Source organism: Mesoplodon mirus, assembly GCF_964341445.2.
Source record: "Mesoplodon mirus genome assembly, chromosome: 7".
Lineage (NCBI taxonomy): Eukaryota > Metazoa > Chordata > Mammalia > Artiodactyla > Ziphiidae > Mesoplodon > Mesoplodon mirus.
Window position 1 is genome coordinate 29,674,266 of NC_138983.1, and position 14,200 is coordinate 29,688,465.

Sequence of the window (14,200 nt, forward strand, 5' to 3'; positions counted from 1 at the left end):
GGATGATTTTTCATTATTTATATACATCCCAGTTTGTTCCAAACAGGGTGTAAATAGCCTCCCAAGAATATCAATTGAGAGGAAAAGAAATATGCAGGGACAACCTGAAGCATGTCTCGTGTCACATTATAGCTCTGGCCAAAGGAAAGTGGCTGCAAAAATGGTTCTGTTGTTTGCCACCTCACTTTGACTCACTGCCGATGGAGAATCATCTTGCAATGTGACTCAGATGTCACCAACTAAAGTTCGGAAAGTTATTTGTTCAAAACATCAACAACTGGACAGTAGGCTGAGAGCCATAAACACAGATACCTGCAGAACAAATTTGCTTTTTGAATCAGAAGTCGGCATCCAAGTACCCTGGGCCCGCTGCAGCATCTCTAATATTTACACGGTACTGTAATTAGGGAGCCTCCTTACTTTTCTCTTTTCCACTGATTTAGTCACCTATTTGTAACTTCACGAGCTCCAGTAGGGGTCAGGAACCCCCCCCCAAACAATTTGTGTTGAAACCACAGAAAATCAAGATGGAAAGACTTCGTTGGTACAGCCTGTGTACGCCCAGGGAATTGGGGGAGCAGAGTATTCACCATGATATACACTCTGTTCCTCTGTGCAACCTGGGTTCATATGCCTCCTGGGAGGGTGGCTGAATCACCTTCTTAGAAAGAGTCATGATTTTGATAGACTTTCCTGCCAGGAAGTTTTGTATTTTATTATTTTTCATTTTAATTTTATTTTATTAATTTTTTAATATCATTATTGGAGTATAATTGCTTTACAATGGTGTGTTAGTTTCTGCTGTATAACGAAGTGAATCAGCTATACATATACATATATCCCCATATCCCCTCCCTCTTGCGTCTCCCTCCCACCCTCCCTATACCACCCCTCTAGGTGGTCACAAAGCACCAAGCTGATCTCCCTGTGCTATGCAGCTGCTTCCCACTAGCTATCTATTTTACATTTGGTAGTGTATATATGTCCATGCCACTATCTCTCTTCATCCCAGCTTACCCTTCCCCCTCCCGGTGTCCTCAAGCCCATTCTCTACACCTGTGTCTTTATTCCTGTCCTGTCCCTAGGTTCTTCAGAATCACTTTTTTTTTTTTTTTTTTAGATTTGTCAGTAAGTTTTATTTTCAACCAACATTTTGTTTTCTTCATTTTCTGGTTAAGTCTCCTTGGATTATTTTTGGGGGCCTGAGGAAAGAGGCTGATCATCTTAATGGTTATCCCTTCTATTTGAAATCAGATTTGACATCATTTTGGCCCTTCTTCTACTACAAACTACTTGCACGCTTTTTTTTTTTTTTGCTGTTTGCGGGCCTCTCACTGTTGTGGCCTCTCCCGTTGCGGAGCACAGGCTGCGGACGTGCAGGCTCAGCGGCCATGGCTCACGGGCCCAGCCGCTCCATGGCATGTGGGATCTTCCCGGACTGGGGCACAAACCCGTGTCCCCTGCATCGGCAGGCGGACTCTCAACCACTGTGCCACCAGGGAAGCCCTGCACGCATTTTATATGTAGAATATTTTCTCTTTAGTTTGGGACTTTAGTCTTGTTCTCTTAGTAATCAGTTTCATTAGTCTTTAAGTGAAATACAAGCTTTCCTGAACTTGGTATTGCCAAAGCTCTCTGGGGATATATTATGGCTATTTCTTTAATGAGGTGGCCTTTGCAACAACAGACCCTGTGACTTCTTGCCTTGTCATACATTACATGTCTCTTCTTACTTCCTGGACATCTCCATTACTGTTTGTGCTCCAGATTTGCCCTTCATTTAGAATTTTCTATTCCTTAGGCATGACATAATAATAAACTGATTAGTCTTCTCACTAGTCACATATTCCCAAGATGATGAATCTGAATAAAATTGGAAGAAGACCCATTACTTTTGGACAAAAAGGAAGTTTAGAGACAGCAGAGAGAAACAACTAACCTAAAGAGAGCTCCCACTATATGCCAAACCCAGGGAATTGAGGGAGAATTCCTTGATGACACCAAGAAATTGTGGATACAGCGGTGAATAAGACAGACAGTGTCCCATGTCATTTAATCCTTGTAATAATTCAAGATAGTTATTATGACCAACTTGTCCCCCATTCTTTCCATTTCATAGTTGAGGAAATTGAACCATTTGTGCAAGACCATTCTGTCACAGAGGTTAGACTGGATTCCAGATCCGCCTTGTTTCAAAGACAGTTATTTCCATTATGCCATAGGGAGCTCTGTTTCCTCTTACTTCCGGGTCAGCGAAGCTGGGATGAGGTGTGTCTCCAATTCTCCATGGATGCTGTGTTTTCATCCACACTAAAATCTCCTCCATTTCCCACTTACTCCCATATGTTTCCAGAAGCCCTTGAGAAGTTGTTGTGCCCAGTTGCTATCTGCTGCTCCTAGGTTCCTGACCACTTTGTCCTTCTCCTACATTTCAGGCTTAACCATAAAAGTAACACAAAAAAAACTTTCAAGGGTGATCACACCAGGATTTGGGAATTATACTAAGAATAAACTGTGGTTTATCTTCTTTGCTAGGATGAGTCAGAGCACCCACTTCTACCAGCATAAACGGAGATGTGGGAGGAACAGTGTGGCAGGACCCAATGAGCACTTGGTCAGTAAATCAGGATCTCTGGCTTCTACATCCAGAGTGTGTGACCAGGGGAAGTCTCATCACCTCCTTGTGTCTCAGGTGAGGTGTTTTGATTATATTACTAATAATCATAGACCTTCTTCTGAGTAACTATGGTCCTAGACCTGTGTCCACAATATAGGAAGTACAGTTGGAAAATTTTAATGAGGATAATAGATTTGTCAAGGAACAGGGAAGGGAAGACACAAAGTAAAACAGAAATGGACACGGAGGGATGGTCTTTAAAATTTTGGCACAAAACTAGAAAGAATATCTCCTTTCCATTTTCTTGGAGCTTTGCAGGCTCCCTTCTACAGCCCGCTATGGCTACAGCCACTCTGGGATTGGTAACTAAGGAGGAAACAGAAGAAAAAGGTTTTGTTATTCCTCTTTTTTTTTTTTTAATAAATGTATTTATTTATTTTCGGCTGCGTTGGGTCTTCATTGCTGCGCACAGGCTTTCTCTGGTTGCAGTGCGCGGGCTTCTCATTGTGGTGAGAGCACAGGCTTGTCTTGTGGAGCACGGGCTCTAGGTGTGTGGGCTCAGTAGTTGTGGCATGCAGGCTCAGTAGTTGTGGCTCACAGGCTTAGTTGCTCCGTGGCATGGGGGATCTTCCCAGACCAGGGCTCGAACCCATGTACCCCTGCATTGGCAGGTGGATTCTTAACCACTGCACCACTAGGGAAGCCCCTGTTATTCTTTTGTCCAGGGTAAGAATAGCTTTTTAGATAAGAACACTTTTTTTGTTTTTTTGTTTTTGTTTTTTTGCTACTGTTATCAATTCCATCTTTTTTGTTATTCGGTTATTTTGTGTTGTTTATCACAAAAAGGTTTGGGGAGAGTTTTGTGGGTTTTGTTACATCATGGAACTAGTTTTCATTTAAACTCAGTCAAATAAAATTTCTCAAAATTGAGATGTGTTTCTGCCAACATATCTTTCTAACTTAGATTATTTATTGTATGTTGTCAGAATAAAAGGAAGATTAGACAGATTTGATAAAACAGTCATGATCACAGGTAAACATTTGAGAGGGAAAAATTTTGCTTTCTCATTGAATGTTCAAGTCTTCTTTAGCATGAATTATGAGAGAAAAGACTATATAGACCAAGGGAGGGTTAGCAGGAATTTGTGAGTGGGGACACGTGCCTCCTTTAAAACTGTTTTGCGTTTAGTTATCCTACATCATGGAAAGCCACTGGAACCTTTGGTTACAAGTATATAGAAATGTATGCAAATACAGTTATATACATATATCTGTCTCTATACAGAGACCTACATTTATTAGTCAAACAGTAAAAGAAAAATCTATTCCTGCAAAAAAGGGCTCAAGGTAAATTTGTCACAAAGTGGAGGGCTTATTTTGTTGTTTGAATCATCCCTGCATGACCTGTGTACAAATTAAAATACCCTAAAGAGTTAAAAGTGTTTGTTTCACAGGAAATTGGAAGAAATTTATGTGCGCAAGTGAAGCTGAAAGGTCAAATGTGTGACTCACATCTATTGACAGATGGAATGAGCATCACATAAGCAGACAGTGACTAGAAAACAAGCGGGTTGTGTGAAAGTATTTTTAGAGACTAATTTGTACCCAGCTGTGTCATCTATGAATGGTAGAAGTTTGAGAAAGTTACCTAGGGGTGTTTGAGCTCAATCAAGTGAAAGTTAATGATACTGATTTGGCTTAAATATTCACTTCGAACTTGGATGTGCAAATGGAGTTAGTACTTGAACAAATTTTCAGGGAAGGTGGATTGTTCTTTTATCAAAACGATATAACCCTCCATGTTAGGACCTCATTTTAGTGTGGAAACATGAGGTCAACAGTCCATAAGTAACTGATAATTTCAGAATGCTACCAAATGGTGGTTATAACATAAAAAAAGGTCTCCTGTCAACTGGTATAATGACTAAGTGTGTGATCTCTCAAGACAGACTTCATGGTGTGAATTCCAGCTCAGCTACTTAATAGAGATATGGTTTTGGACACTTTTACATTTCTGTGCCTTAGTTTCCTTTCCTTATCTACATGAGGTGAGTAATAACATATGTTTCTTACAGGGATATTCATTAATAAGCCCATTTTAAATGTCATGCTCTTTTCTAAGTAAGGGGATAAAAAAAATCCCTCCTCTCATGCAGCTTATGTTCTATTTGAAGCGGAGTAGAAAATAAACAGATAAGAATGTAAAAATAAGTACATCAGGTGGTGATAGGTGCTACGGAGAAAAATAAAGCAGAAAAGTGCTTTATTTATGGAGAGTGTTATGCAGGTGGCTGTGGCGATTTTAAGTCAGTTTGAGAAACTGACACATGCTAGATAAGTAACAGTCAAGTCCATGGGAATTAATATTTGCTTCCTTAGTCAGCCTAGCTAGTTAGGGTGCTTCATCCCATAGGTGAGAATGGTTGATTAAAAGGATGAGCAGATAAAGCCAAAATGCTCCAATCTAGGTGAATCCGGGGAACTGTATTGGAGATACTGGAAAGATTCTGGAGAATCTGGATGTGGCATGACTCATGCCTGAAGATTTTGGTAGCCATGTAAACACCTTGTGGAACCTGCAAATAAATGCAAGCAGAGTAAAAACTGGAGACTATGTTCTTATGACACCTTTTGAGTTTCCACCTCAAGTCTTATCTACCTTTGGCATTTTTGCTTGTTTAAGCCAATAGGTTTCCTTTATTCATTACTTTGGTTTGAGTTGGGCTTTCTGTCATTTGCCTCCAAGAGTCCTGACAGGCATAAGTATAATGAAGGGTTGGCAGGATTTCCTGACAGATAAAACATTCATCTCAATCTTGCCATGGAGATAACTGACATTACTAGCAAGGAAATGGATTCTTTCTTCCCCTGCCCCACCCCAAATAGGTGAGTTTATAGTATGGGTGAAACTTCTTGGCTTTCCTCCTGGATCTCCCAAGTTATATCAATGGTCATATCAACTTAAAGGGGACTCTAAAATGAGAAAATATTTGTGCTAAAAGGCAATTAAAAATAATTAAGTCCAACACTCTCTGGGTTTGGATAAGGAAATTAAGACTTAAATAAATGGAGAAATATTTCCTCCAAAGTATAAGGCTACTTTGTTCAAAACATACCTAGGCTTTCTGACCTCAAATGCATTGCTTTTTCCACTTTAGCAATAATTCTGCCTCTGTTTTCTTCCATATTCACCTGCCTATCAAAGGAGTATGACAGCAGTTCCTTTGCTGAATTCTATTTCCATAGAGGCAGGAACTTTGAAGATGCGACAAACACAGTGAGTAACCACTTGCCATTACTACTGTTACTTGTTACTTTATCTTTCGTAAAATTGTCTTAATGAATTTTCTTCTTTGCCACCAATTTTGTGGTTTAGGAAGCTCATCCTGTTTCTAAACAATAAGATATTTAAGTCCCCATCTTTAAGGTCCATAAATAAAATAATCACATTCATTCTTTTATCATTTTGAATGTGAAATGGGGCACATTTGATAGAGAAGCAATATGAATTACATTCATCTCTTAAAAGTTGTCTGTCTTTGCACATACTTCTTAATATTTTTGACGTTCATTTTCCATGTTAGTAAAGCAGAAATAATCATTTTTTCTCTGTCAACCATCCATGGTTGCTCTGGGTTGCAAAAAAGAGATTCCATATAAGAAATAGCTTCCAGTGCTAGATAAACACAATGCCTCATTATTACTAATCACTGTAGAGTTGCTAATTTCTCACCACTGTTTTGAAATTATGAGTAGCTATTGAGGTCTCTATGATACCTGAATAACACAGCAAGAGACATTAGAGGTGCCAACATGGAAAGAAATCTCCATGCTTATGAATTTTTGATGAAGAAAGCACCTTAGCCATGATCTTTTCTAGCATTTTTTTAAAAAAACAAACATGTTCCTCAGAGCTTTCACAAGTTACTACAGGAGGTAAGAGGATGTCCAATTGACAGAGCCTCAGGGCCCTCTGTTTCCCTTTCAACCTAAGTAGTTCACTTGTATCTACATTTTTTTTTCTTATTTTTTTTTTACCCCTGAGATACAATGAAAAGAAACAGCTTCTGGATATTCTGACTGACATCTCTCCCTACGGCCCCCCCTCCCCACGCACACAAACCCACAAACGCTAAAGTTTTAAAACTCCAGATGGACTCCAACCTCTTCAGTTAATAGATGATGAATTTAAAGCCCAAAGGGATGAGTAATTTTCCAAGGTTACCCACCCCCACTTGCGGTCAGGGGCGATGTAAGGACTAAATCCCGGTCCTGAAACCTCGACCATCACCATCTCATCATTCTGCCCCATAATGTGACTGGGAAGATTTTCCGATTCAGCAGTGTCACTTTTGGTTTTGTTTTACTTTGTCTGGGGGTAGGCATGGTATATGAACTGTATTATCAGATTGATCCACATGGCACTAACAGTCCCCAAAGTATGGCTTCAAATGATTCTCCTCTCAAAGTTACTGGCTTTCACCAAAATAAACGTACCTCGTTATCATGCAGGTCGAGGCTTCAATCTAGGTTTTCTACTTAGGAAATACTTTTCCAGATTAAGATTCAGGTACCAACGATTATTCTGTGGATCATCAGCAATTTCTTCTATCTTATACAAAAGCTAAAATCAAATAGAACTTATTTTTTTTACAGCCCCTCTCTAGTAAGGCAACCACAGAATTTATTGCCCAAATGAGGAGAGTTTTGAGAGCTAAAAGAAACACAATTGATAATTACTCTGGGAATACTGATGTGTAAATTGGAGTTCTTCTAGGCAAACTGGGAAGTGAGATCACCCTGTTCATTAACCATCCTATCGATATGTTTGAGCTCAGTGAGAGTGAACTATTCGTTAACTGAACATGACTTTCAGTCATAAGTATTTAAGGATTGGTACTAATTGTCTTTTTTTTTTCTCCGAAAGAATGGTAATATTACCAAGATCAGATTCAAAATTAAAGCACAAGAAGAATAAATGAATTTATCTCTCTCCTCTCCCCTCCTGCCCCGCCCCCCTACCTGCTCACATACATGCTATGCGTGCACCCATACCCCCCCCACACACACACATTTTGGACACAAACTCTAAAAGCAATTCATTCTTAATAAGGAAAAGGACTACTTTCTCTTTAACCAAATTCTATCAAAGAATACCCCTGAGACAAATTATATAATCAGCTTAAACATGGCTAAGAGACACTTGATCATTTCCCCACACTTCCTCTTTCAAAGAGAAAACAAAACAAAACAAGGCCAACTATTTTAAATGGTAATAAAAGATACTTGACCTTAGTGAAGAAAATAAGGCCTAGAGACTTTTAATGTTTGTGGTTTTATAATAGTGACTTAGAGTCAAAGACTATGGAAAACTGCTTTGGCTAAGATTTCTGGTCCATAGGGTTAACCATTATTTTGCTGATAATGATTGATTTCACTTAAACTATTTCATACTTTTTAACATGAAAATGAAGCAAAAAGGTATTTTTAAAACTTCTTAACTTGTTATAATATATCTGCAGTGTCACTCGTGGTAACTTTTGGTGACTGCCTTGATAGAAAATATATGGGGATAGGAAAATTTATTTGCACAAAGAGATAAAGAAAAAAAAACATGTGAAATACTGTAGGTGAATCACTTCTCACAGTCATTCTCTACAATTGAACTTTCAGTGCAAACTTCATGAGAGCAAGGAACTTACCTGTTGTGCTTATTATTGCAATCCCTAGGTCTGGCATGGTGACTGGCATGTCATAGGCAGTCAGTATATATCTGATAAACATAAAGGTATGATGAGGATCATCCTCATTAGCTAATTCATATTTACCTTTTACAGATATCACTGTGTCAGTTAGATCTAGTGTAGAATTGATCTCATATTTGGAAAGACCAACTCTCCAATCTTTCAAAGTCATGCATTTCCAGTTTATTGGACATCTCTTCTAATTGTAGGACAGCTACTTAACTGGAACATTTCAACCTAGGATACTCAGGCCACACTTTTAAAACTTTTTCTCATGTGGAAAAGTCCATTGGGAACATTATCAACTATATGTAGCATTCACCAACATTCCTCACCTTTAACTCTCTGGACAGGGTTCATTTATGGCCCAAGGTGCCAAAATTTACCATAAGATACTCATTTATAAATGCTCATATAGAGCATGTTTTATACTATTTCAGAAAATGGGAGATCTGATAGGAATGGCTTTTCAGAAAAAAAAAAAAACAGGAGCTATGTTCTCCGTCTTTTGAACCTTGTTTTTTTAATGACTTTTAGTTACTTTCAAAGATCTGCTTTTATCCTTCCCCCAGCCCTTTTCCTTATACAAAGAATACAAAGATTCTGGCTTTGTATGCAGAAATTTGGTTTTATCATTTAAACTTAAGCCATCCTGAACAAACAATGGACACATTCAGTTGTCTATGCATAAGCAAGGATCTTACCCTATTTTAAGAGTAAAATGATTTTCACTGACAAATAACCTAATTTAACCAGTTTATAAGCAACAATCTTACATAATTAAGTATCTTGTTTAGTTTTTCTTGTTCACAATTTGCAATATTTTCTAGAAGTTCCTTACTATAGCTTCGGGAAATGGCTTTCAACCTTTTTTGACTAAAAATTGGAGAGACACACGTTTAATTCACAGCCAGGTACACACACATGCACACACACACACACAATTAAAATAAAAGTTTCTTGAAGCAATACTTATCTGATTATGTGTAATGCATTCTCATACTTCCCATCTTATTCTAACATATATTTCAATTATTTAAAAACATTAGACCTTAAATTTCTATCTACTAAATTGGTTTATGATACACTAGCTAGTCATAAAATTTACATATTTAGAGAAATTTTCAGTCATGATACAAAAAAGTTATTACTGTTTTTATTTTGTTATATTTATATATCATTATATTAATATACATTAAATGTTTATTATTATTGTTATTATTATTATTAAAGTCCTTCAGTCTTGCAAAAGAATCCAGCATGCCATAATGCTCATAAACAAAACACGTGATGAGAAATACAAGTTTTAAATTTTTAGTTGCCTCTGTGGTGGACAGAGTTTTCCATTATGGCCATAACAAGATAGCTCCTTCTCTTACATGGTGATACTGATGTTTCTCCTATTAAGGTATGGCATCTCTGGCCCTTTGAATCTGTGTAGGTCTATGTCTATGGTGAGAGTGACACTACATGACTAGTCATATAGGGTGATACGGTTTCTCCCTGGAAGCTCACTTTTAGTCCCTAGGCACCAGGCTGTGACGAGAAAGAAAGATGACATAGAAAGGCCATATGTAAGTGATCTGGGTGACAGCCCCCAGTGAGGTCCAGCCATAGCTGGCATCAATGTCTAAACCTGTGATTAAGTGAGATCTCAGATGATTCCAGTCCTAGCCTTCGAGTTACTTCAAGTTTTTGAGTCTTCTCAGCCGAGATCTCAGAAATTGTTGAGCAGATAATAAGCCATCTATGCTGTGCCTTTTCCAAATTCCTGACCCACAGAATATATGAACATAATAAAATAATTTTTGTTTTATTCAATTAAGTTTGGCTTTGTTTGTTATGCCGTAATAGTTTACTGTAACAACTTCCAATTCTATTCTATCTTCAAAAAATTTCAAATTGATGATTTTTCCAAAATAATATTATTGGAGTGTGTAAGAAGAGAATTACTCTTCTGTACCAACATCTAGGAGTAGATCATAAATAAACCAAGGCCCATCATTAACTGTAAAATATTCCTTTTCAATTGTTGAATTTTCTCATTTGAATTATATAGTTATCTTTGAAAGGACCTTCTAGCTTTCTTGGAAAAAATGAAACCATAGAGACAACAGGGTGCATGTAATGTATGGTGAAGCCAGGTCTGCTACTAGAAATAAAATGTTTCTGTGCTCGTATATTCCTAGTAGGCATATCTAGGAAAAACAATTGGTTAATTCAAAATCAAAAAACTGTGCCTATATGCACTTTGAAGCATAATCATTATTAATTTAATAATGGCTGGGGTTTGACTGTATGAGGGCTTAGACTGTGTCTGTCTTATTCTCAGCTATATGCTTAGTAACTAACACAATACATATTTATTGAGTGAATAAGGAATATGCTGCCTGAAGCAACCCACAAACCACTTTTCTCTCTCCTTTTCTTCAAGGAAGTGTAACATGGATGAATTGCAAGCTTTATTATAAAAATAAAAATGCCTAATCATTTTCATGTGATAAGTAGTTCTAAAGAAAGCAGGATATTTTTGTAAAAACTGAGTAGATTTCCTTATATTTAGATGTATAAACAAGGCCTTAATTTTTCAGTGATTATGAGATTTATCTTACTTTATATTACTTTGCTTAGATTTTTTTCCTCTCTGGAAAGAATAATCTATAAGGCTATGCATCACTTTGACATCTACATGTCTTCAAGAAAATAATCATAGCTTAATCCTTGTGACTCCAGATTTAAACAAAACATTGCTCATTGCTACTTTATTTTTTTTTAAATCATGAATTTGATAGTAATTCTGTATATAATGTTATAAGTATAAACACTCAGTTTTAGAATATACAGAAAGTACTGTATTTTATTATTCCAGTTTCTTTATAGTCTCTGGTGTTTTCAATTCAATTCCTTCTATGCAAATATATTGTACTTTTTCTTTATGTTGAAGAATATTTTTGAATATGATGGGAAATATGAAAACACAAGATGTTGCATTATTGAAATACTCTATTTAAAGCTTCTTTGTGGATTTAAACACTGTACTCACTGTACAGTTTGCGTGTTAAAAAATTCTGTTTATAGCGACTATACAAGGCTATTTTAACAACTAGGGTTCTTTTTTTCTACTGTAAGTTTTTGAGATGCCCACTATCCAGGATCAAACGATCTTTGAAAAAGGATATGTCTACCTGACACCATGCAGTTTGATTTTTTAATTAATTATCTGGACAACTCAATGGCAGAGGCAGTCATTTTAATAACATATCAGGTCAGCTTGTCTAGCTCCTGGTTTCTTTGTCCAGGGAGTTGAGGGAAGGGAAAGACGAAAGGCAAATGGTTGGAGTCAAATTATTTGCCTGCTTAAACATAGTTTAAAATAAAATTTGGACGTCAGACCTTTAAGCCTGTTCAGATGCACGGTGACCTAATGCATATTCATAACTAGCATGACATTGTTGAATGGAGTAAACAGCCTCCAACATTTTTCAGAATAGGTGAGTGAGAAATAAACCTTCAAATTATACAGCATGAAAGTTCCATATATAACAGAGGAAGTTAATAACAAGAATGTTGTTATGTTTCAAAAGGCTAAGGAGGGGGAAGATTAGGGGTGACAGAAGGACGCACTTTGAATAGGGGAGGTGGAAGCTTCCATCGTATCAAGAAAATTTTAACTCCTCCCTAAATTGGGGGGAGACAGATGATAGGGTGGCTGAGACTGGTGGCATGTCTGAGACCCCAGATAAGGGAACAGCTGTGGGACATCAAATGGATAGGGGCGTTTCTTTAAGGGTCATATCAGAGCCAGCATAGAGCAGTAGTTTTAACAAGCCAGATGGCTAGGACTGGCCATTGAGAACAGCATCATGTGGCCATAGGAGCAATTTTAACAATGACAACCTCCATGGAAGACTGTAGCCTTCTCCATATTTCAATCCCTGTAGGTAGATAGAGAGCCCCCAAATTACTCAAATTGAAATTCCTGTGTTTCACTGGTGAAAACTCTGAGGCAATTAAATCTGATTTAGAAAAAAGAAGCATGATAATCTCTTGTATCTTCTGATTGTGAACTAAAATTCATAGCTGATAAATATGTATGTATAGATGTGTATGCATATATATATATATATATATACATCTAAAACTATACCCCTCTGGAAATATGATAAAGAGGTAGAGAGGTAAATAGATAGGTATTCCTGACCTTAAGTAATCATTATTGAGAGTAAATAGTCTTCAGAATATAAATGAAAATGCATTCCAGCTGATAAATTTGATCATTTTTCATATTGTGAATGCTAGTTCATTTTATCCATAACAAAACTAAAGATACGTATTTCTTTAGATTCATTTCTATAGACTGTAAGAAATTCTACTTATTCCAACTCAACCATCTCAAGGGAACTTGCTCCTATAATTTTATTGCTCTAGGAGAGATATGTCCCCTATAGGCTACCAAGAAATTAGAATTTAAATGTCACACCAAATCTACAAAAATATAATAATTCTGTTGATGATATATGCATCAAATGTCATATGTCAAACATAACATAAATATGTTTTTCAAACTTTGGTTTAAAGGAGGACTTAAAGGTTTTTTGTGTGTGTTTATGATTATATTCTCAACAGAACGCCTTATGTATATGAGTAAATTAATACAAAATTCTTGTACTTTAAAAGAGAAAAGAGTATTCTCCACATTTCCAGATTGTTAAAAATGCATGGACCCCATTTTATGATAAGTAACACTGGCATGCTTAGAACTGGCTCTTTACAATTCCTCCTTTTTCACATGTACATTATTTGACAACCTGAAGCTTCTTTCTGCCCTAGGATTTGGGATTTCCACAGTTCAACTCCCAAGTGAACATTTGATACCTTAGAGGCAGGTGTTTTTTTTCTGGCCAACAAAATACTTTGATCAGTGCCATCATCTTTGTCAACAGTGCTTACAACTATTTCAATGCTTTATTTATGTCTTTCCCTTAAATTAAAAATATAAAATAAAAAAAGAAGGATGAACTTGAGGCCAGTGATAAAAAAGCAGGTTTCCTTAACTTAGTAAAATTGAGACAAAGGTGAAAATTACAATCACTATGTTGTACACTAGGTCCCCAAAACTTATTCATCTTGTAACTGGATGTTTGTACTCTTTGACCAACAATATAGATACATAATTTTAAAAATTTATTGTTGAGATTCCTATAACTTTGTCTATATACTTATCCTGATCCTCTCAAAATTCTTTTATTTTATTGTTGCGTTATCTTTGAAAGTTATATGTTTACATAATTTATCTTACTGAAAAGATGATTATTTCTCTGAGAGCAGTGATTATGTCTTAGGCAGTGACTTGTTTTAGGCCTGTTGGCCCACTATGCCAGCATTAAACATGGCAGTCAGAGAGCTCTTCCGGAAACCAAGAACTTGCTTTAGGAGGCAGAGGAAAGATGTTCTCTGTACACAAATTGTTATTTACCCAATAGTAGTGATTTGGCCAGATGGGCATGTGGATAATTCTATGCATTAATTATTGAGGACTCCTCAGAGTGTGTTAACCATCGTTTTGGGTTTAGTTTCTCCCCAATCTAAACACCAGTCTGGATAGCTCTGGAGAAAGAAAAGGAGGGCGGAGAGGCTGACTTGGCTAATTCAGTGAGAAAAACTACAGTTAAGAAAACTCTTTTCAAAAACCCTAGATTTTCTGGCTTATTTATCCACACAGCCAATGTTCACAGGAGATGCAGCTGGGAGTCCATTTCACCTGTGCCTACAGGGGAGCTGGACAAGGAGGCAGGGACGTGAATTTAGATCTGATTCTCAAATGACTCAGCCCCAACCT

The 14,200-nt window shown here is 37.0% G+C and overlaps 1 protein-coding gene across 1 annotated transcript in view; it reads left to right on the plus strand.

Moving 5' to 3' along the window:
• The first annotated feature begins 326 nt into the window (after nt 1-326).
• The window catches only part of LOC309807882 (uncharacterized protein), a 64,369-nt gene continuing 50,495 nt past the window's right edge, over nt 327-14,200 (plus strand). The window contains exons 1-3 of the mRNA XM_082627832.1: nt 327-394; nt 2,536-2,692; nt 5,823-5,894. Of these exons, the coding sequence (XP_082483958.1) occupies nt 2,537-2,692; nt 5,823-5,894 (228 nt within the window). The 5' untranslated portion in view covers nt 327-394; nt 2,536. The remainder of the gene's footprint in view (nt 395-2,535; nt 2,693-5,822; nt 5,895-14,200) is intronic.